This window comes from Filicampus tigris, chromosome 4, assembly GCF_054856515.1.
Source record: "Filicampus tigris isolate MCC_2025a chromosome 4, RoL_Ftig_1.0, whole genome shotgun sequence".
NCBI classification, from domain to species: Eukaryota; Metazoa; Chordata; class Actinopteri; order Syngnathiformes; family Syngnathidae; genus Filicampus; species Filicampus tigris.
Genome location: NC_141220.1, coordinates 14,689,433 through 14,713,071, shown reverse-complemented (window position 1 = coordinate 14,713,071; position 23,639 = coordinate 14,689,433). Strand labels below are relative to the sequence as shown.

The window sequence follows — 23,639 nt, the reverse complement described above, 5'->3', positions numbered from 1 at the left end:
GAAAAGAAGCCTTTTAGAGAATAATCTCAAACCGAGATTATAGTGATTTATAGCGACACACAATTTTACATGGAGAGCCATTATAAAAATAGTTCATTTATTCCAGTAGTTCAATGCAAATATGAAATTCATATGTTGTACTATGATAGACTCATGTAGATTCACCACCACACACAAAGTGAATAATTATATATAATAATAATAATATTTTCAAAAATAATTGGGATGATTATAGTTTACAGTTAACCAAATTTACCATCTCAGGTATTATATATTAAGCAAGAAAAAAGCAAAATGATCTAAGAAATTAGGTAGGAATTGGGCCGTGTGTTAAATGAATCTGGATGAGTGTAAGCCTTGTAGTCCCCAATTAATTACTTCCTTGAGCATTTCGACATGGCGACACGAACTCTCAGCATTCACATACAATTTATCATTTCATAGAGATAATAGCCAAATAAAAATGTTGCTTGGTTGCAGGTGGACGACACGTACAAGCAGTTGAAGCAGGACCTGGAGTACCTGGACTTGAAGGTCAGACCTTTGTTTTTTTCTATTGGTTGCTACCACGCTGATTTTCTTAACCTTGCTGACGCATGTGAGCCCAACGCGTCTCCAGCCTTCTTCCAACTTTAAACTCAATCACGCAGCTCACAAATGACCATGATAACAACATTAATAATCGAGTCTTTTAACCAGAGGCGGCCACCATCATGTGACTGCAGCTCTTTTCTTGACTCGCAGATCAGAGCTCTAGAGCCCCTGATCCTCGCAGTTCACAGTTTGATACTGCACTGCACTGCTGGGCCTCTCAGGCCTCTATTGACCGTAAGCTGTGTGTGTTTGTGTGTGGGGGCGCGTTTCCTTCCATATACAGCGTGCTCGTGCATGCATGTGAAGGCGACTGTTCAAGTGACCCTTGAACTGCATCTCGTGTCTTACCGCCATGTGTCCCACCCCCCCCGACACCCTCTCCCACTCATTGCCACGCACACTACGCAGCGATGTAGAAAGTGGGCATGGGACGGCTCGGCAGTGCATGTGTTGTGGCTGTGGTGGCTGTGGCTCGATGGTGGAAAATAAGCCAGTTGCTTCTAGCGCCATCTCTGAAACACTGCATCTTGTGTTGCTATGATGCAGAGCTTTCTGCTGTGTGATCATAATACTTGATTGGTAACCGAAATTGGCTGGACGGGCATGATCGTTTTAAGTTAATCAATTTTCTTCATTATTAAAGATTTTCTTGGTCACATGCAATAGATCAATCACAAGGATAAGTTTGTGTCTTTTGAATGGCGGCAGCAATGGTACAGAGTGCAACGAATTTGAGCTAATACAAAGAGTAGTTTTTTTGCCTAAACGGGCAGCAAATAAAAACAATAAATTGGTCTGAGTAAAGTGCAGAAGTGTCAAGTTCTGTCCCGATCTCAACAACACGGTGTGCTTATATACTTGTAAGTCACGGCCAATTTTACAGCCGCCTAAATGGGCTGCCAAAAAAATCTATGGGCATGAACATTTTTTGTCCTCAACTTAATTGATCATGTAGAATTTAAAAGTCCACAAGTGCATGTACAGCAATCAGTACAGGGCGATATTCATTTGAATTTAGGGATTTTTGCACATTAAAAATGAATTAGAAGAGGTAAACACAAAATGATAAAAATATGTTCTGTTGCAGTTCCAACTACAGCAAGTCTTAAAGTAGACCAAATACTTCAGCTGCCTGATTGGGCTCCCGTGAGCATCAACGGCTCTGATTGATTTTTACCTTAATCAATTTAGTTATTGGAGTTTAAATTTATCACTCTCACACTCTTCTCCACAAAGACTTTTTGAAACAAGTAGAGGTCACAGTTCATTTGAACTCAAGTGGTTTTCTGCCTAAATGTGTTGCAAATGAGATTCGTATTTGAAACAGGTAAAAGTATTGAAGTACATTTTTATGTAGTTGTTACGCCAACATGCCGTGCTAATACTCTCAATTTACGCCCAATTTATACGCTGCCTCAATGGGCTGTCCAAAAAAAAAATTAGTGGGAAAGATGAAAAAAATGTTGTTGTTAAGAACTTCATTGATGATGTAGAATTTAATTGTTTGAAAGTACATGTTCTGCAGCGGCACCAACTTATCCTGCACATACTTTCAAATCTGGCGCAGTTAGTTAGCTGCCTAAATAGGCTCTATTAATTATGTTGAATTTGATCACTCTCATCTTTTTGGACACAAAATACTTTTGAACCTACAGAAGGGTCCATAATTTGAATTCACCGAGTGTTCTTGTCCCAACGGGTTGCACATTATCCCGACAGTACGTGCTGTGTAGGGTTCTCGAACAAAATTTCGAATTTGGTCTATTGATTTCAGTGCTTCACTATATTCGGCACAGGGTTCATTTGAACTCAGTTACAGTACTCTCCTGCCTCAACGGTAAAAGTACCATGTTCTGTAATGATTGCAGCACCAAATATTGTACCTCAAACTTTTCAATTCCGTAAATTATTTTGCTGCCCAAACAGGCCGCCATTAAAAAGTGCCCACCCCCCATTGTCAATGGCATGAGCAAGCTATGCTAACACAGTAGAACCCTGCCACTCACTTAGCTGAAAATAAAGCGCCCTGTTTGAGTCATTGTAATTTTTGGGTGTGTCCACTTGTCAGGGCTTCAAAGTGTCCATCCTGGTTTCCATGGCAGCAGCCCATGTGATATATTTTGTTGTTGTTGTTGTTGTTGTTGTTATGCACGCGAGGTTGCGTCACTGCATCGCAGTCAGCGGTCCGTCTGCATCGTTTACGCAACTTTTTATGTTCCTTACTTTTGAGGAAGGCATGTGAAATGTGAATTGATCCTTTTTTTCAGGTGGCCGGAAGTCAAACGCTGAAGGCGTCTGGAAAGCCTGTCAAGGTCGCAGAGAGTGATGTGGATGTGAGTACCACCTGAATTCACATCATTACGATACAACTTCAATTCACACTGCAACTAGTACAACTAGTCCTTGCTCCCTGGGTGCAAGTACGACTCCGTAATTGTCTTTATAACTAGTACAGCGACTCATTAATTGTCCTGATAACTAATACAACTTTATTCACTTTATGAGTACGACTTAATTTCACATTATAAAGGTACAAAATTAATTTACCTTCTAACTAGTATGACTTTAATTCACCATTTAACTGGTATAACTTTTATTCACTCAATTCCCCTTAAAACTACTGTAATTGACCTTCTGTTAATACTTTAATTCATCTATAACAAATATGGCTTTTATTCACCGTATGACTAGTATGACCTTTTTTCACTTTATAATTGGTTTGAGATTAATTGAATTCCCTTTACAAATTGTACAGATTTAATTCACATATAACAAGGACAACTTTAATTCACATTCTAAAGACTGCAAGTTTAATTCAGTCTGTAACTAGTACAACTATAATTCACCCTTCACTAGTATGACGAATTCACCTTATAACTAGTACAAGATTAATCAGTTTTATAACTAGTATTATTTGAATTCACTTTATAGCTGGAACTGTACAACTTGAACTCACCGTATAACTAGTACAACGTTAATTCATTTAATAACTAGTGCAACTATAATTCACCTTATCACTAGCCTGACTAATTCAGCTAACTCGTACAACTTTAGACTTTTGACCATATAACAAGTAAAACGTTGTCAACTTCTAACTAGTACGATTTTGATTCACTTTATAACTAGTATGAGATTAATTCACCTTATAACTGGTATTTATGTTTATTTCTTATTTAGTGTCATGCACAATTAAAGGTGACCAGCCCACATCGGCTTATAAAACACAAAACTAAACAGTAGGCAGCCATTACAAGTATTTTCAAACAGTCTCCTTGCATAACATCAAAGCACGTAATCAAAACTGAGCCGAATAAAATGGCTTGTACTTAAAACAGATACTTGAATCTTTCTTCCTCTGACTTTGCAAACAAATATACAGCCACATCTGACAGTTTACAGAATAATTGCCTCCTCAAACCATGATGTACTGGTAACATTTAAATTTACCTCATAACTAGTACAACTATAATTTACCTTATCACTAGTCCGATTATAATTCACCTAATAACTAGAACAAGATTAATTCACTATAAAAGTACTATTTTAACTCTTAGAACTTTATGGAACCTTATAACCCGGTCGACTTTGATTTACTTTATTATTAGTATGGGATTAATTCACCTTTACAACTAGTGCAACTTGAATTCCCTTTATAACTACTACACTTTGAATTCACCTTGTAACTAGTACGAATTTAATTCACTTCATAATGAATACAACTTTGATTTACTATATAAACAGTATAACTTTAAGTCACATTATAACTTGTCTGACTTTGGTTGACTGTTTAGCAAGTAGGACTTTTATTCCCCTCTTGTGACTTAAATTGACATAACTTGAATTTGATCTCGACTCGAGCTATGTGAAGTTCTTCCTTTGTAATTAAAATAGACATTTTTAAGTGGCTAGCTCTGACTGTTAATGAAACACGAGCCTTGTTGTGTTTCTAACGGCCGAGGACAAACACTTTTGCATCTCCATATTCATGAGTGTAAAACAAATACGCGGATGACATCCAACAGTGGCACTGTGGATTGAAAAAGGAAGAAAAAAAAAACAGCATCAATTATTCATATGGTGACCAGTTCAGGTTCCTACACGGGGGAGCACTTTGTTCCCGGTGCAACAGTATAGCGCGGATGTTCGGGCTTGATAAAGTGAGGCAACCTTTGCTCTGGCATAATCACACTTTTATTAATGAGACGCTTTGCCTCCCAGAATGTAATTCAAGGTGTCAGCTATATACACATCCACTTTGTGTAATGACCTTAACACGACTCCGGGCGATTGCTTTGCATTTGATTCAAAGGCGGGATATTGCCGCCACGGCATCCTGCAGGCAGATAATTAAAAGACACCAACCTAAACTTGCTTTTCTACGGCGGGAAAAGTGAGGTCATGAGTCAAAATAAACTAGACACCCTTCCCGTCTGTTAAGGTTTTGATACTCAAACTCAACTAACTCAAAAGGTCTTTACCGCCCCCTGCAGGTGAAGCTGAGTCGGCTGTGCGAGCAAGACAAGATCCTGAAGGACTTAGAAGTGCGGATCAGTTCACTGAAGACGGATAAGGTGAAGGAGGCGCCTTGTTACGCAGCTGCCATACAAGTGTACAAATGTAAATGACACGACACGGCACAACCCTCAGGACAAGTTGGAGAGCGTGCTGGATGTGTCCCACCAGCAGATGGAGCTGTTTCACGAGCAGCCATCCCACGCGCAGAAGATCGCCTACCAGCAGAGACTCCTGCAAGAGGACCTGGTCTCCATCAGGGCTCAGATATCCCGACTCTCCACGGTACGAATAAAAGCTTGAAGTTGATGGGCTTTTTGTTCTTCCGCACCAACTTCATCCAAGCATGCCTTTTTGTGGACCTAGCTTTGCGCCTTCCTTATTAGCAACCATCGCAACTCTTTCTGACAGTCTTTACGTTTCTTTTGGACTCATTCCCTGCCAGCCATTTTCAGACCCTCTTGCTTTGTGGAAATCCAAAGAATGACTCTTTACAAGAAAACGCTGCTGTGATATGCCACAGGAAATGACGCATGCCTGGGATGAGTACGGCTGGCTGGAGAGTTCGGTGGAGCAGCTGAGGGCGGCGCTGCAGGCCCGCATGAACCACACCGGCACCTCGCAGGTGAGGTCCAGTACTGTATCAGGACAGGACAGAATTCACACTCGTCACCTCTTGTGTTGTGTGTGTGTGCGCGCGCGCAACGACGCAGCAAGAAAAGAGCGAGATGAAACGTGAGCTGTGGAGGATCGAGGACGTGACGGCGGGACTGAGCGGCAGCAAAGCCAACTACAAAGTTACCATCGAGTCTGTGCAGAACCCAGGTTGGTTTGGTGGATTCTTTTGTAAAATAAATTATTATTATTATTATTATTATAATTGTGTGGATTTGAGCTGGAGATCCAACAGCCATGTTGACATTGTTGTGTGGTTGCTTTGTCTTGAAGCGGTCCAAGCAGAAGTGCACTCACTCCACTACAGACATTTTTAGACCCTCTTTTACCCAAAATATAAATAAATTCCTGTGATTGAATGGCTGGACTATGAAAAGACAAATACATATGTCAGTGGCAGTGAATGAGTTAAATACATTAAAAAAAAATCCTTTACAAATATATTAAATATGTTTTTTATAATTTCCTTTTAAATGCATTTTTAATTTCTGTGAATTTATTTTGAATTTTTTTGGGGGAAATTCTTCATTTTTAAATCTCTTTGAAATGTCTTTTAATATTTTTGGTAAATTCACATATTTTTTCAAAATGTACATTGGATTTTTAAAAACATTTTAAATATCTTTAAAAACAGATTTAAAATATCTTTTAAAGAAATTTCTGCATTTATTTTTAAATTTGACTTTTAAATACTCTGACAGTTCTGTTATAAATATACATCTCTGTAATTGCTTTGTCAATCCTTGTTGACTTGCTTGTAGAGAGGAAGTTAGTGCCTTCCGTGTCAGAGCCCAGCGTGCCTTCTAGTGCCGACATCCAGCCGCCTCCCCGTAGCTCTGTCCCGAGCATCTTCTCGCAAACTTTGCCTCCCAACTTTGTGCCAAAGTGGGTAAGTGAAGCCATGCTTAGTCTGGTCTAAGAGGTCAGCGACATTAAGAGGACTAGTTCACTGTTGTTATTATTACTATTATTATTATTATTATTGTTATCTTGCACCAAAATGCTTTGTACCTTTTCGGCAGTCCACTTTTTCACAATAAAATTCCCTAAGGGTGCAACGATTAATCAACAACTAATCGATTATCAAATTATAGGAAGTACTCGAATTACGAAGGAGTTTCGTTTGTACTCTGGAGATGTTACTCGAATTTTGGTGGAAGTCGGATTTCACCATTAAACTAAATTTACGTCAAAATATTTTGTATAAAAAACCTAAAATACTGTAACGAATTGGGTTATCTGTTGTCGTGGTGACATTTGTGTTTTGCTGAGTTGTGTTCTTTACTGCGCGACTCGGTGTGCGAGTGAGAGGAGAGAGCGGACGGGAGGAAGAGTGGACATCCGTGTGTGCTCATGATGGAACGCTCGTTGCTCTGTAGTTGGCGTCGGCTACGGGCCACACTCGGCGTGTTGTAACAATAAAAAGGGGACAACTAAACTAACGTCTAACGTTGTGTCTTTGTAAGACGTTACAATACATTAAAATAAAAAAAATAAGATGCCGTACTTGACATTGCTGCTGACAGGTGGATGGAGAAGAAGGAGAGGAGGGCGAAAAAGGCAAAGATACTCCCGCACAAACACAGACAAGCACTATGCACTAGCTAAGCAGAAGCACTATGGTGATGGGGACAACATGGCGGAAGCGGCACGGGCGTCGTAAAGTCGAAATGTCGTAGGACGAGTACGTCGTAACTCGAGGACTTCCTGTATTCGATAATCATTTTTGAGAATTGATTAAGCGTTTCGATTTTATTCCGTTGTTTTAAAAAAAATCTGATTCATTTAAAAATCAACAAAATCAAAAATCGATTTTTAAAATAGTCTTTAGACTGTAGCATACCTAAAATTCCAAATGGAGTGTTGTTTTACACATTAACCGCCTCAATCCCCAGTTCTTGACCAATTCAAACTGATTTATACTATTCTTGCTGCTCTCGTGTACTCCAGGCGGAGGATGGCGCTCCCCCCCGACCGCCACTCCCTCACCTGTACGACTACGAGGAGACACCGCCTGCTGTGCCGCCGCTGCCCAAGGAGGCGTCGGCGGTCATCCGCCACATGTCGGTGCGAGGCCTCAAGCGACAGTCTGACGAGCGGAAGAGGGACCGGGAGGGCGGCCACTATGCGCTCAATGGCGACTGTAAGGTATGACCTCAACCACTTTCTTCGTTCATTTTGGTTTTATTATCCTTTTTTAAAATTCCCTTTTATTTTTTATTACCTTTAAAAATGTTTTAAAGTCAGTGTAAATTACTATTATTTAATTTCTTTAAAATAATTTAAATTGATTAGAAATTTGATCTTTTTAAATTTTTGAAATTAATTCTTGGGTTTCTTTATACATACACTTTAGTACTCCTTGTTCCACATCGCTCCCAATTCAAACCATTCCCCCCCAAAAATTAAAAATCTTTTAATGTATTACTTTCTAGAGTCCCCCCCAAAAAATCCAAAGTGTTCCAGAAATCCACATTTTCCACTCAAAAATATCGAATAAAACAAATACACATATACAGACTCATTTATACTCATCATATAATACCCCCCCACACACACTTTTTTCACAATACAATTCCTAAAATAAGATATATTTACATATTGACCACAGCATTCCACATTTGTGACCACTCCCAACATAAAGTTTCACCTCGTGTCATTTCAACAATTAATTCCACAGCATTTCCATTCAGAGTCAGCTCTTCAGCTTCACTTGAAAGCTCTACACAAATTGCATTCCCAAGTTAGAGTTTATGCTTTTATTTTTGTGTGCTTGCAGAATGACTTGCGTTCGTACTTGAGTGAACCCGAGCTGCTGGCCATAACTCACCACAACAACGATGCGGACTATCAGTATCTTGACCAAAAAGGTATTGTAATGTACCACTAACTTGTGTATTAGCAACTTTGTCAATGCTTCTGTCATGTCATCTTTCTTTGTTCTGATCACGTGCCGTCGGAGCAGGTCTGTCGGGCGCGTCATGGCAGTTAGCAAACCAGTCGAATGCCCTGTCGTCATTCGTCACGCTGAGGAGATGCCCGGGCACCGCCGTGGACAGGGTGAGTCGTCGAACTTGTGTTGTGAATGTAATTTCAAGCAATGGATAAGACAAAAATATTATACAGTGTTAGTGTATCGATCCCTCTCTGTTTTTACAGTCAATAAATCATTTTTTTCCAAACTGATAATCATGCCAAAGAAGTACGTATTATAAAATGAACCCACAGCCGCCATTTTGTGTATGCATAAAAAGCAGGATTAAAGTGGATTTCATGTTCAGTAATTATAAACAAAAAGTAGGCTGATACATTTTAATGGCATGAATTATACACAGATTTTTGCTGTAATTTTGGTATTTTCCCTATCACCCTACAAATAAATAAAAGAAAGGGTCCCAAAGCAGACAATCAAAACAGTAACAAAAAGTGCAGTACATTATCATGATGATGATGATCATCATCATCATCATCATCCTCATTATGTGTGTCATCCAGCAGGAGCGACCCAAGAGTGCCTTGGAGTGTTTGTCTACCGAGTACCCGGGCAGCGCGCCTCCTCCCCAGCGCGGCGGCCGAATGAGCGCCGAGGAACAGCTGGAGCGCATGAAGCGCAACCAGAGGGCGTTGGTGCGTGAGCGCAAGCGGAACCTCAGCCAGGGCGAGCGTTCGAGCGCCCCACCGCCTGCCTCCGTACGTTACCTGCACTCTACGGCGGCAACGGCCTCCACCCCTGCGCTTCCCCGCAGAAGCCAGCAGCATAGTAACCTAGCAGGGATGCTAACGCGCTAAGCCGCATGAGCTAACGAGCTACTGGCTGGCCTGTTTAATGCTTTAAGAACAATAAAAATGGGTGGTGCTCAAAAGGAGCACCTTGTTGGACCTCACTGACCGGACGCTGAATGTGAACCAGAGAGAAGCCAAGGCGTTTATTTATCTACCGAGGGATATTTTCAGTATATAGCTGTACAGTATACATATATATGAATATATTTTGTAGAGATTTGGTATGTAGATATATATCATCTAGAGGCCATAGCCGGTATGTTTTCAGGTTGGACAGGAAATGCTGGTAGCTAAAGACCGAACCCTATCCCGCATTCTTTTCATCAAAATCTAAGTGCCTTGGTCCCAATTTTTATTTGCTATTTTAGTCGTTACTTTAATATCTTTTAAATTTGTGCAAGTTTACGGCAGGCTGGATTCCTTTGTCGGTTAAACATGAAGAGACGAGTGATAATGTTAACGTGCGTCAATGTGACATTTCGGCATTCACACCTGGGAGGATTGTTATCGCACTGATGTCATTGGCGACAAATATTTTAGCTTCCACACCTGAAGATTTCTCATTTTTAGCTCATCACTAACTTGGCTTTGAAACCTGTGTTGTACTTCATCACTAAAAGCTCAGAATTTTTCCAAAATGTCATATTGTTACGAGAAAAAAAAAAAAGTCATAGAATTTTTGTCTGTAGTCGTAATAATAAGGGAAAGAAATGGAAATGTTAAGAAACAAGTATATATTTTACTTAATAACAATATGAGAAAATTATGAGTCATATAAGAAAACATCTTAATTTCATGTAAAGAAACATCTAATTTCACCCCCCAGAAAAATGTCATCCCGGTAAAGTCTCAAAGCGCTAATTGTCCAATCAGATTGCTCCTTTTCACGCCCAACACCCATGAATATGTGCTTAGAGGCCATGCCGGGCCATATTTGCGTGGTATGTAAATCGTGATTGCTACAATACACTGTGATGGGTGCATTTCTCTAATTCAGCACTTTTGTTTAGCCAATTTTCATTTTTACTGAGGGATGATAATAATGCTAACGACAACAACACGCTTAAAAAAAAAAAAAATGCACTTTTTGTCCTAAGTTCCGAAAAATTGCAACAAAATGACCAACATTTTCACCTTCCAGGATGTGGAACCTTATTTTTTATTTATCTTATTTATTCTACCAACATTTAAATACTTTTAATGACCATTTTTACAAGCAATTAACAGCTCACGGTCTGTTGTTGTTCATGAGCTATGCTGGTTTGAAGCTATCCTGAAATGTGGTCATGATGAAAGAAATGCAATAACACAAATGATATATATTGTATATAAGAGAGGTTTTAACAAGGGAGCACATGACGGGTGAGGAATGAAAATGGAAACCAGGTGAAATGGACTCAAGGTTACATGCCTAACTATAGCCCACTGGAAAAATGAAAATTATAGCACTTTTGTGTGTTAAAAAAAAGTACATGAGATGTCAACACGGGCCAAAAACGCCACCCCTGTCTTCAGTGTTGTTAAATTCATGACATTAGCATCCATGTTGAGGGGTCGCACGCTTCAGACGCTGCCTTATTATGTTGTCATAACTTACGCATTGAGACCGCGTCACTGCAAAGGAGTGAAAAGAAAGCTTGAAATGCTACTGACAAATGGAAGTATTGGATTATTGGTATGCCAAACTTCACATTTCTGGTAATAATGCTAACATGTAGCCACCTAGCTTTATGGTGCGTGAATGTTATGATGTGAGCAAATGTTGAAATGTCATCAAAATAAATAAAGGTTGCAGTTTTCCGTTATATTACAGGGGAAAAAGTTAGAAGAAACAGACATGAAAAATAGTTGTAATTTTTGGTGAATATAAAGTTGAATCATGAGGCAAAAAGTCCCAATTTTTACATGACAAAAGTCAAAATATTACGAGGAAAATGTCTAAATATTCCGTGTAAAATATGTGAAAGTGAAAATACGTGAAAAAAGCAGATACATTACAAAAATATAAAATTGTAATTTTACAAAAATATACTCAGGAAGAAAAAAAGCTTTAAATTTGATACATTTTAATACGAAAGTAGAATCATTCTTGTACGTGAATTAAAGTGGAAGTCAACCAAACATTTTTGTCAAGAATATGTTCTATGCAGGCCCACTAGTTGAAACAAGGTATTCTGATTAATATTGTGTTTGTGGAATATGAGTAAAGCAGCAAATCCACCCCAAGAATTAAGATGCAACTAGTGAAAATATTCTGAGAAAGATAATATAACTAAAGTTGAAATAAGTCATACATCTTATGCCAATATAGTTAAACTACGACGTCAAAAAAAAGCAAAGTTACAAGAAAAATCTCATTACTACCAGAATAAAGATGAAACAATACAAGGAACAAATTGAAATATTACGAGGATTAAATTGTAAAAATTGTTGAAAAAAAGTCCAAAGATTATGAGAAAAAAGCTGTAATGTTACGAAAATCCTGTAAATTTACATGAATAAACATAAAAAAGTTGGTATGCCAACCAAAACTAAGTAATCAGTTTACTTGGACGAAGTTACGATATTACACAACTATAGTTATTATGCAAATAAATTGTAACGTTCAAAGAAAAATGTCTAAATGTTGAGATCAAATATTAAATCAAAATTTTAACCAGAATTCAACTGTGATTTTTACAGAAAAAGTCGGAATGTTTACTAGAACCAAATAATAAAATAATTGACTGACGAATGTGTAATATGTGAATAAATTAGCAGTTTTACACAAAATTAAAGCGCAAAATCTCACGAGCTGCGGCTACATTCCACGAGCGCTTCCAAAATGTTTAGGTTGCTGCCCCGGGGCGATGCCCTCAACTGTTTGTCGACTAACAGTTTCAGTCTTATTTTTGGATGAAACCAATGACTTCACATGACTCTCGGCAGTTCCTCAACCCCCCACCATGTTTTTTTTGTTTTTGTTTTTGTTCTGTTTTCACTGAAGGGGGAGGCGTTTAGCCCAAGTAGATACCTAACTGTATGTCACCAAGAAGCTACTCTTTGCCAGCGTGTAGACAATTGCACTCCACAATAAAGAGTGTTTGATTCCCAGGCACGCCGTTTTCTTCGTCTGTGGCCCGCATCGGGTTTGCATGCTTTTTCTTTCTTTCTTTCTTTTTCTTTCTTTCTTTCTTTCTTTCTTTCTTTCTTTCTTTCTTTCTTTCTTTCTTTCTTTGTCTTTCTTTCTGTCTTTCTGTCTTTCTTTGTCTTTCTTTCTTTGTCTTTCTTTCTGTCTTTCTTTCTGTCTTTCTTTCTTTGTCTTTCTTTTTGTCTTTCTGTCTTTCTTTGTCACTTCTTCCGGAGCGCAGGCACAGAAGTGGCCAGCTGCTGCCGGCTGCCCCCGAAGGACGCATTGCATGGCTTTGGATGATTACTCACACAAGTACTACACACACGACACTACACTACACTTGCACACTGGTTGTAATTATAAGATACTAATCATGTGCCTGCCTAATAAGACTAAAATCCCACGGATGGACTTGATACCAATCCACAGTGATAATTTGTGGCTGCGTGGAATTAGACAACATCATGTTTTCACAGCTTGGCTCTGTCAAAGATTGTACATTTTTAATCAGAGACGCAAGTCAACTTTTCTAGATGACTTTTTTTGCGCTGATTCCAAATCCGCCCTCATTTTTCCTCTAGCACAGGGCTCTTCAATCCTATTCCTCGAGGGCCGGCGTCCTATCTGTTTGTCATTTCTCCCTTTTGCAACACACACCTGTGTCAAATGATCAGGATCGTTGTCCAGCTTCTGCAGACCTTGCTAATTACCTGATCATTTGAATCAGTTGTGTTGCAACAGGGAGAGATAGAAAACATTCAGGACAATGGCCCTCGAGGAACAGGATTGAAGACCCCTGCTCTCGCACATCAGGTTTTCATAATAATAATAATAACAATATTATGTAGTATAGGTAATATATTTAGTAATATATATGAATTAAGGGTTTGGTTCAGCAACAGGTGGAATTTTTTAAACATCACAGCTATAAATTGCAATGGTTAGTTCAACTTAAAAGCAAAAATGGAAATATCTCAAAACCCTGATGTGCTAGAAAAATGTTGAACGTGAAATCAGCGTCATAAATATGTTTAGAGACACATAAAGCCACCTCTGAGTAAAATTTGCTGTTGACCAGTGTAATTATTAATGATTTTATTTTTAGCACAACATTTTCAGTGCGACTATGGAAGTATCAAAATGTAATTTACATGAATAAATTGCTAGAAATAGGTATAGTGATCTTGAAATGTTAATTTAACTCTTACTATTAGGATTTAGTAAGATAAATAAAAAATGTAATCCTAATAATACAAATCTGAAGTGTAACTTTGACGTATTTGTGAAATTGAGCAGCGTGTTCCTGCCTCCCGCAGGCATTCGATTGGCGGGCTGAGCGTCCCGGGGTCGAAGGTCAAAGCGACAATGGTGGTGAGTGGGTGACGGCCAGGCCCACGCTGGTCCGAGAAGTGGACGTGGAACCTATGGACTACGACTTCGACATCAGCAGAGAGGTCGGACGCGCTCGATGATGACGATGACGACAACGACGATGATGAACGGGCGTCCATCTTGTATCTTGCAGCTGTCCAAGCCAGAGAAGGTATCCATCCCGGAGCGTTACGTGGAGTCGGATCCTGAGGAGCCGCTTAGTCCGGAGGAAGAGGAGGAACGAAATCTACATACAGAACGCATTAGGAAGATCCTCACCAAATCCAAGTAAGCGGGCACGATCACAGACCGCCTGCTTCATTGGGGACACACCATTAATAAGTAAGTAAGGCACATTTTTCATTGCACCTGCACACTGGTGCCTTGACTTACAAGTGCCCCAACTTGATGTTAAATAAATAATTTTGATACATGATCTTATGTCCTTTTAAATGCTGCATTATCGTCATTATATGTCAATGAAATACATCGCTGTAAGTGTAGTTATAGTGTACTGTTTAAAGTAGCACTGGGCAAGAAATCGACCTTAATACATTTTTTTCACAACTCTTTTGATGAAACATTGACTTACAAGTACAGTAGTTGAATGGGACTCAATGATCTGAGGGGGTCTGTATCGTTTTTACTGGTACAAAGTAACTTTGAGGAGGATGGTATCAACCCTGGCACACAAAAAAATACAAATGTCCTGAATTGCTTTACGGCATGCTCACTTCCTCCTTTCGCTGTAAGGACGGCTCAGGATTTCACGACACTACGCGCTGGCGCGCATGGGAAATGTGGTTGATTTTTGTCAAAACACTACTGCTTTTGTCCACATGGCGCCGCCAAAATCAACAAAAACTGACATGACATGATGTTGCTTTAATATATAAAAGATTTGGGAAAAACAACAACAAAAAGGGGCTAGCTAATGTCCAACATATTTTTAAGAACTAAAAATGTACAAAAATCTATGAGACTATATATAACTATATGCACGCAGCACTTCCGCGTTCGATGCCATAGGGCAACGAAACTTCCGGGCAGGATAGACGCTATAGCAGAGCGTGCTGTTGATGTGATGTAACTCTTGCCCTAAATCCTTAACCTACTCAAGAAGAAGAGGGATCGCTCCTTTGTTTAACACTAGGACTGCCCGAATTGTAGAACTACTTAGATCGCCTAGTGCCATCACTTTTCTTTGATGGGACAGTCTATAATGTTTGATGCGCTTGTAAAAAAAACTATGTGGCTTAATGTTAGCAAACTACAACTGATAACCACCAAAATACTGTGGCGATTTCTTTGATATTTTCAGAGGTTGAAGTGGGCACAAATGGAGATGTGCATGTGAATTTTGGTGGCAATTGGTCATAGCTTTCTAACAAGCCACGTTAAGCTTTTTGACATGAAGGGCTTTGGAGTCTTCGACCGTGCCATTTTGACGGCTTGTGCTTTGGGAAAGACATCACCTAAAATGATTTATTACTCGCTGTTTGAGTAGCTATTAAAGGTATTTTATTTATTATAGGTCTGTTCTGAGTACATTTGAATGTAAATGATGTACTTTAGCTCCTCCCCTGAGACTACCACTTCGAGTCCTGTCATTCCCCCTCTGAGGCAGACGGGTATGGGTGTCGCCGTAGCTCCTCTTCACTGGAGGGAGGCTGCTCTTGCTCGGACTCGCAGTCCGAAATCATCCATGCTCAGCCTTGTCAACATTTTGAAACAGATTTCATGCTTCCTCTATTGTAAAACTTTTTTTCTTATTGCCCATGGTGACTCATCAAAAATCAATGCTGCCATTGAAAGTGTAATAAGGACTCAACTATTTTGATATTTTTTAATACAACAAAATGGCAGCATGAGAATAATATTTATACAGACACAGATGAAGTTGAAAGGCCAGAGACATCGTTAATCTATGCACACAGAGTAACAATAACTCATCAAATGTTTGAGAACTGTCAAACTAAGGCTGTGGGAGTTAAACAAACGGCGCCCTTGTGTGGTTGACGGGTGCATAATTATATCAGCAGGCGCTGCTCATCAAAAAGCAATCCGTTATGAGATATGACCGGAAATACGTCACACTACGTGCATATAGTCCATTTGAGCATACTTTAAGTACCTTCTCATCTATATTTGAACAATTCTTAAACTAAAACAAAAAATCATGATCTCAAAAGTGAGCCTTATTTTTGTTATAAATTGGGTGTGATTAGAAGGTGTGTTCAATGAAGTGGTCGTGTCAACATACAAGTAGTGTTTTAGTAGCAAGCGTTTTTGTCGTGTGTGTCACCAGCGTTCAGAATTTGCAATCGGGGTTGTTGGACCTGAGTGAGCTGGACTCTGTTCTCCAAGAGCAGGAAAAGATCATGAAGGCATCGCGGGCGCTCGCTACACAGGCATCCAGGAAGAGCAAACTGGTGGCAGGTTTGAACCCACTATTGCATTTCATTTCATGTCCAATACTCTCAGGACTAGAAAGATGGCCAAGTTATAGATCGCTTGTATTTAACGATTAAGTTCAACACATTTTCATTTATTCTTTAAAAACGGGTTAAAATGCTCATTTTCCAACACCGTTGTATTTATCAGCTTCAAACGTACAATACCCTTTTCATCTGTAGATGTGTTCTGTTTTTGTTCTTCCCCTTAGCTAAAGCCGCTGCTTCTGCAAGCCAGTGACAGCCACCACTGCCCCCTACAAGGGACCCAGGAAAGGACCACTTGGGGACTTTTTAAACTACACAAACATTTAACACGCATGGAGAACACGATTTTATTATTTGTATGAAATCGTTTGACCAGCTGTAGTACCACCTAGTGGTCACACAATGTGTCTGCTACTAACAAGGAAAACCAATCGTCCATTTAAAAAAATAAATGCACAAATAATAAGGGGAACTGTTGTTTCTGTTGTCTCCTTTTTAACAAAACGAGTGAGTAATTCTGGGACACACTACAAAAAAAATGAACTAGGTATGCTGTAAAAAGTAGACAAAAAAATCCCTCAGTCCCTCCTATGATGACTTGACAAAGGACATTTTGTAAATGCTTTTTCGTTCGGCACTGCCGCTTTTTTCCGGTATGCTTTTGTCCTTTTCCGTCGTGGTCTCTGTCGGCTTTGTGTCGCACACTTTGTACTCTGGGTCTTTGGACTCATTGGGGGGCATCTCGGACACGGGCGGGACCTCAGTCGACTCTGGCTGCGGGGTAACAAAAGATTCCATTTGAAAGTATTCCCCGGCACCTGTTGTTTTCCGTGAGGCATCAAGCGTTGCGCTCACCTCGCTGAAGCCGAGTCCGCAGTGTCGCCGGTTGCGTCCCGACACCTTCTCGTCCATGCCGCGCTGGTACTGCATTTCCAGGCGCTCGCAGATTCGCTCGTCCTCTGTCCCTGCGGAGCACACAGTGGTCACGGCACACGCGCGCACGCCTCACATCCGCGCACGGACAGAGCTGCGCGGCGGGCGGGCGGGCGGGCAGGCGGCGGGGAAAAAAAAGACGTGTTAGTTGCGCCGGACGCAAAGGCAAAGATTCAGCCATACGTCAGCAAATTTTGTGGTGCTTCAGCTTCTTGAGCATCTAATGCAGAGTTTCTCTACGTGGGGTCACTCCCCTGATATGTGAAGCATCACTCAATTCAATGTTCAAACTGGGGGTGTCCCGATAGAACTTTTTCACTTCCGATCCAATACGATATCAGCAGGAATGATACAGTCTCTTTATCAAGTGATACTATTGAAACAAAGAACAGCAAGAGAAAATACGAGCCATTTATTCCAAACATTTGGGTTCCATAAATTCAACCTCAAACATGAGAATCTACTGCACTTGAATAAAAATACAAAATAAATTAAAGTACCCTGACAATCTTGCTGCTGGATAGCAGAGCTGCAGCAGAGTCTGGAATGGATTGCTTGCCTATCAGTGCTAGTAACGGAGATTTTGGATTGTCAACCGATATCATACGATACTGTTTTTTTTGGGGGGGGCTGATATCGGTCCGGGACACCCCTAGTTCAAACTGTCAACAGGATTGGAGAGTAACATAACATGGTGCTTCAGCACCATGAAGACGGAAGGCTACCAGAAGAACAACTAAACAAAAGGAGAAATGCCACCCAGAAAAACTAAAAATAGATTGAGATTTTCATCTAATTAACGAAAAACATATAACTGTAATCCATTATTAATGGGAGAAAATATTTAATTTAATATATTTTAAAAAATACTATTTTGGTTACAACTGAAAAATCTGCACTCAAACAAGACTATCATGTTTTTTTGGTTGTGCCTTTGTCCCTTTTAAAACTTGTGAATTACAAGGTGTGATTGGCTGTCTCTGACCATGTGACATTATGCTGTTCTCTCTTCAATACTCTTGGGTCTTTGTGTAGTCTCAAATATTGCTGAAAGTCTTATATTGTGTATAAACAGTTGAGAGCATTTATTAAAAATGAATAATAAAGGTCATCAAATGTAATTATATTACATAAATTGAATACTTCCACTACCATTTTATTTTCATCAGGGTAACCAACAATTACATTTCTGAAGGAATCTTCCCAACACTGTCAACTACAACAAAGTTGCATTTAAATCATTTAGAACAGTCGGATTACCTCCACCTTTTTGCTTTTGGGCACCACAGAAGAGTACTTGTGTGACAAGACAAAAGCCGCAGAGTGCGTCATCGGTGTACACAAAGACACCTTTAGATAATAATTGCGTATTTTCTTTATTTGGCTTGAATGTTAAACACCTTCCTCAAGTAACTGAAATAATGACTTTTTGTATACTGCTAATTGGCCCAAGAAGTTAAATGCATCTGTCAAACAATTACAATATTTTATTTTTCATTATTATTTAGTTTTAAAGCTAAATGCTTTCCTCATATGTTGACGTTATTTTGTTTATGTTTTGTATATGGACTCATTATACTTTTTTATATATATTTTTTTAAATGCCTCGTTCAAATAAATAGTCTAAAAAACTAACGAGTGTAAAAATAAATAAATAAATAAATAAATAAAAACCTCCACGGAAGCACAAGTTCAATTACAATAGTAATTTGTTTCTTTTTTAAGTGTCTCACCACTGCGGAAGTGCGACGTCGACTTGTGGTCGCCAATGACAAGACGTCCAGTGTGTTCTTTCTAGAGAAGGGGAAGCACGATTATAAATGTCACTGGAAACATTTCATAAGTTATAATAAAGATCAGCCTTCAATGCATTCCAAGCGACAAAGATGAAAATTGTCTTAAAAGATTTGCTTAACACTAGGGGTGGGCGATCTGGCAAAAGTATCAGATCACAATTTTATCATTGATTTTTAAGACTAATTTGCACAAAACCCTAAAAGAAAAAAAAAAAAAAAAAGACATTTTAAGTCAGCTAAGCTTTCTGAACAGGTTTTAATGTGAATAGTGACAATTTTTATCAAAATGTGCAGTGAATGTAAACATAAAAGGTAACAATGTAAACATAAAAACACAGCTTATAACGCAGGTCTAGTACTTTGAAGAGTCTTAAATTTGAAAGCCCTCGTTTTCCACTGTTTTAATGTGAATCATGTCTTGAGCAAGGTAATAAGTCACTGCCTCAGTTACTTCTTTACACTGCTTGCTTGGTTTTTCATATGGAGTGCTCGTGTTAAATGACTGTTACCGTGGGTTGCGTTAGCTTGGAGCCAGCGGCTGCCTCTGCCTACCATGTGTCCGTTTGCTTTGGCTGTCGGCGCTGACGTCCGAACCGAGTCCCTGCAAACAACTGGTTTGCGCTTTCTCCTCTGAGGAAAAGCCAAACCATATCGACACTGGATGTGGAGTTTTTTTTTTGGGACCAACTCTGCTTCGTGGTGACTTTCCGCTATAGCTCCCCGCTATACAAACTACAGGGCGGCAGGGAGTGTCACGTACCGTGCACTATGCGTGCTGTGTATACGCGTCAGCGGCTTTTGTGCTGCCATAGAGCTAAACTGCTTAGAATGTGCCATGTAGACGATCAAACGATCTTTCGGCTTTATGAGATCGTGAACACGTTAAACCGCTTAATGATCTAATATCGTCATATCGCCCACCCCTACTGAACACCGACATTCCAACAAAGTACACACACGTACATACAATAAAGGCAGAGGTCCCCAAGCTTTTTAGTGCCACAAGCTATTTTCAAGTGGAAACATTTTCTAAGACGGACATAGAAACAAAAACAAATGATTTAAAAATATCACACCAGCTGCCGTATTCCCGACAGTAAAGTCAGAGGTGCTGTGAAGTGTCATGGTGGTTGTTATTGTGTAATGAATTAAGTTTTCATCAGCACGAAGTCACTCCGAAACAGGTGTCAGCACTGGGTACAACTATAGAGGGTTTCGGGCTTTTCTGCATTTCCCACAATGCACTGCCGGCGGACATATTGGTTGTCAAGCCCCGCTAACATACTGTCATTTTTCACTGGTCATGCCTGTGCCATTGTTGGCTATAATAGTCAGGGGGAAAACGCGGAAAAGGTCTGAAAATCATTATAAAGCAGGGATTTGACAACCACCTAGAAGAAAAGTGCACCACAAAAAGTTTGCTGTCCACACCTCCTTTTCGCTGCGAGCTGTTGCTATGGCTGCAAGGCACTAACATTATCAATACTGATTTTGAGTTGTTTTGAGGCATGCGCACACGAGTTACTCCGCTGCGCCGCCCTCTCCAAGCTAGCTAGCCAGCAAGCCCGCAAGTCACACTGCACACGTTCCTACGCAACGTTTTAACAGAGTAACAGACCTAAAAATGGCACAAGACCCGCCACAGGAACGACTTGTAAACAAGCAAGGCAAGTCGAAATTGCTTATTTGGTTACATTTTGGGTTTGCCGTGGAAGACGGCGAGCAAAGTGCAAGTTGCACCGGCAACACAACGAATCTATTCAACCATCGCTTGGTTTACGATGATGTTATGATACACCAAAGTAACACTGAGTTAGATTTGGCATCGTCTGCAACGCAAATCTCAGTCGTTGAAACACTGTACGCATCAACGCAGAAAATTAGGTTCTGGATGCCAATGGGCTGTCGCTGACGAGAGACGGACTGGGACCGTGTGGGTCGGCCAGAAACATAGACGGAACTAAGTGAGGGATAGACTATGCCCAGCTCTGGATATATCTATAGATAGATATTTTGAGGTATAATGATTAACAAGATCGATATAAATCACGCCGGGCAGTATTTTCAGGTCAGTAACCCAGTCTTCCCGTTGTGGATCCAAATCTCCAAATGAAAAGCAATGTACTGCACACTCGCCTGAATGTCTAAAGTCTCCGTGTACTTGTCCATCACTACAGATTGTCCACTAAAATCTTCCAGTTGCATAAACTAGTTTAGATGTTCACACTTACCAGCGTACAGGCGTTCGCAATGAAAAGGTGAAGCTAACCACCACTTTGGTCGACTGCATGGGATATGATACTATCTTTGGCACAAAGGTCGCCTGAAATGTTCTGATATTTTCCATATTTAAATTCCTTAATAAAGGACCAACCTTCAAATTTACAATTATTGCTTTAACTCCGTTGATTTACTCCGCCCCCCACAATTAATTCCCATGGAAAGTTTACTATTTTGAAATGTCCCCGAATTTTTCAACTTCACCAGGGAACCATTTTCTAAATGGTGGAAATAAAAGCACGGAAGTCCGCTTCCGGGGGTTCCCACCTTGGAGGCGCCCATCAACCGAAGAAACTTCTGCTTCCTCTCGTCACTTCCCAGGTCAGCGGAGGCCCACTGGGTCGACTCCTCCTGCAGGCGCAAACACCAAACATTTACGTCAATTCGACTCGATCTCAGGGACCCTCACGATATTTCTCATTTAAATGCCAGATGGTTTACAAACACGGTGCATTAATTCAAGGTAGAATGAATTTAAGAGTTCACAAAGAGTTACTCTTGGACGTTATCTGGCATGCTAACGCAAACCTAACCCCCTTCTCGTACATTCGCGGCTTCTTTTCACCGACTAATACCGAATTTCGAACATTTGACTCACTTCGCTCGATGACGCCGGGCGTTTAGTGCCGTGTTTCTCACTCGGAGAACTCATGGTTTGTGTTAATAGGGTAGAAACGCTACATAAATAAGAAAAAATCGTGCCATGTATCAATGGCGATGACTGGCAAACGTGTCGTCACGTCCGGTGAAGCCTACGAAGGTTGCAAAGTAATTCCGGCTCTCTGCTGCCTCATGGGGTCACATTGTGTAACTACAACCAGGAACAGCGTTCGACAAAGATGATTTCAAGTATTGTGCCTGTATAAAACTAATGATGGAAAAATAGGTGTTTATAATGACAATGTGTTACTGTGTACAACTAATTATGTCAAAATCCTAGATTTTAAGCAAAAACTCACTGTGTCACTTAAATTGCAACAATTTGTCACCTCATACAACTAATGTTGTTAAAATCTATTTCCAGCAAAAACGGAAGTACTATATACGAACGTATACTTTATATTACTGGTCCCAAAAAATAATTGACAGTCAGTATGCCACTCGGTACAAGTTGGAGTTATTTCAGTATGTTTAATTGTCAGTACAACAATTATAATGAACACCAAAATGTTGCACACGTCGTTTTTTTAAACTAAAAAGTCAACAGAGTTTCTCGTGACTAATTTATGGCTCATGCTGTTAAACAAGAAGTAAATCTAACATTTTAAGTTAAAAGATTGAATATTTTCACACAGTTTTATGCTATGACGGTGATTATAATAATGATTATTATTAAACTTCAGTATGTTCCATAGCTACCCGTTTACAACACATGCTGCATGGATGTCATGCACGTGAAATACCGATAGATGTCGCTAGAGTAAGTGTAATAACGTAAAAGAGACGCACAGATGGTAAAATATTGGTAAAATATTTTCAAATTCAAGTTTGTTCTTATTTTTAACTGATGGTGATGATCTTCCTCGTCATTTGTTTCATGATTATCTTTTTGTCTTTATTTCTACTTACGTTACATTACAATTTGATTCAAGTGTAACAAAGAAACGTTTATACTGTGTTTAATCATTATTACTTTAACCCAGGACCCTAGTACATTTTCAAAGTCATCTTGAATAAAAGAAGACTACCTCGGTAACACAGATATAAGATATCCTCAGTCTTATTACTTCATTCACATGGTAAAATATATTACAGGATATGATAATCCAATATATTAATACAGTCCATGATATTTCATTGTGACGGTTTCATTTTTTTGCCATTTTACTTTTTTTTTTTTTATTGTTATCAACAGGCCTCTCATGGAGCTAAAACGTTACTTTAACATTATGCCACACTTAAAAACATTATTGTATTTGACAATCTGTTTAGTTATATAATGGTGTTAACAGCCTGAAGACGTATGAACCACCTCTTCCAGGTTAAAATAACAATAAAAATAATAATGTTTTACATTTTTTTCCTGGAAATAAAGAGTCTATAGGTGACATACTGGCGTTGATTAATATGTTGCCTAAAATGTGAAATGTTGTTGAAATTACTTTCGTGAAGTGACATACTGACATCATTATTCATATTTTA

General features: G+C 39.6%; 2 protein-coding genes across 13 annotated transcripts in view; one reads left to right on the top strand and one right to left on the bottom strand.

Annotated features, from left to right (window-relative positions):
* LOC147148599 (pleckstrin homology domain-containing family A member 7-like) overlaps nucleotides 1–18,542 on the top strand; it is a 105,237-nt gene extending 86,695 nt beyond the window's left edge. For 7 of the 11 annotated variants that reach the window (XM_086027560.1, XM_086027557.1, XM_086027565.1 and 4 more), the window contains 15 exons: nucleotides 481–534; nucleotides 2,862–2,927; nucleotides 5,085–5,165; nucleotides 5,242–5,391; nucleotides 5,630–5,731; nucleotides 5,820–5,931; nucleotides 6,543–6,670; nucleotides 7,732–7,929; nucleotides 8,561–8,651; nucleotides 8,747–8,841; nucleotides 9,277–9,471; nucleotides 13,993–14,130; nucleotides 14,202–14,335; nucleotides 16,356–16,486; nucleotides 16,713–18,542. In XM_086027560.1, coding sequence (XP_085883686.1) covers nucleotides 481–534; nucleotides 2,862–2,927; nucleotides 5,085–5,165; nucleotides 5,242–5,391; nucleotides 5,630–5,731; nucleotides 5,820–5,931; nucleotides 6,543–6,670; nucleotides 7,732–7,929; nucleotides 8,561–8,651; nucleotides 8,747–8,841; nucleotides 9,277–9,471; nucleotides 13,993–14,130; nucleotides 14,202–14,335; nucleotides 16,356–16,486; nucleotides 16,713–16,741 — 1,704 coding nt within the window. In that variant the 3' untranslated portion in view covers nucleotides 16,742–18,542. Of the gene's footprint in view, nucleotides 1–480; nucleotides 535–2,861; nucleotides 2,928–5,084; nucleotides 5,166–5,241; nucleotides 5,392–5,629; nucleotides 5,732–5,819; nucleotides 5,932–6,542; nucleotides 6,671–7,731; nucleotides 7,930–8,560; nucleotides 8,652–8,746; nucleotides 8,842–9,276; nucleotides 9,472–13,992; nucleotides 14,131–14,201; nucleotides 14,390–16,355; nucleotides 16,487–16,712 lie in introns of those variants that run through there. The other 4 variants (XM_086027562.1, XM_086027561.1, XM_086027558.1 and 1 more) reach the window with 4 other exon arrangements.
* c4h11orf58 (chromosome 4 C11orf58 homolog) lies at nucleotides 16,822–22,297 on the bottom strand. Of its 2 annotated transcripts, XM_086027570.1 has the most exons (5): nucleotides 22,096–22,290; nucleotides 21,765–21,848; nucleotides 19,155–19,215; nucleotides 17,344–17,453; nucleotides 16,822–17,262 (listed from the first exon to the last, which is right to left on the bottom strand). In XM_086027570.1, the coding sequence occupies exons 1-5, from the start codon at nucleotides 22,147–22,149 to the stop codon at nucleotides 17,077–17,079; spliced, it is 495 nt and encodes a 164-aa protein (XP_085883696.1). In that variant the 5' UTR covers nucleotides 22,150–22,290; the 3' UTR covers nucleotides 16,822–17,076. The 2 variants fall into 2 exon arrangements, with proteins under 2 accessions (XP_085883696.1, XP_085883694.1); XM_086027568.1 differs by having other exon boundaries at nucleotides 16,822–17,453; nucleotides 22,096–22,297.
* Between the last annotated feature and the right edge of the window lie 1,342 nt (nucleotides 22,298–23,639).

What these genes read in the sequence shown, in the direction of transcription:
- c4h11orf58 (XM_086027568.1), bottom strand. Translation starts at nt 22,149, where the DNA reads ATGAGTTCTCCGAGTGAGAAACACGGCACTAAACGCCCGGCGTCATCG. An exon ending in GCCCGGCGTCATCGAGCGAA is followed by an intron (nt 21,849 to 22,095) that starts GTGAGTCAAATG and finishes TTGCGCCTGCAG; the next exon opens with GAGGAGTCGACCCAGTGGGC. An exon ending in GACGTCGCACTTCCGCAGTG is followed by an intron (nt 17,454 to 19,154) that starts GTGAGACACTTA and finishes TGTGCTCCGCAG; the next exon opens with GGACAGAGGACGAGCGAATC.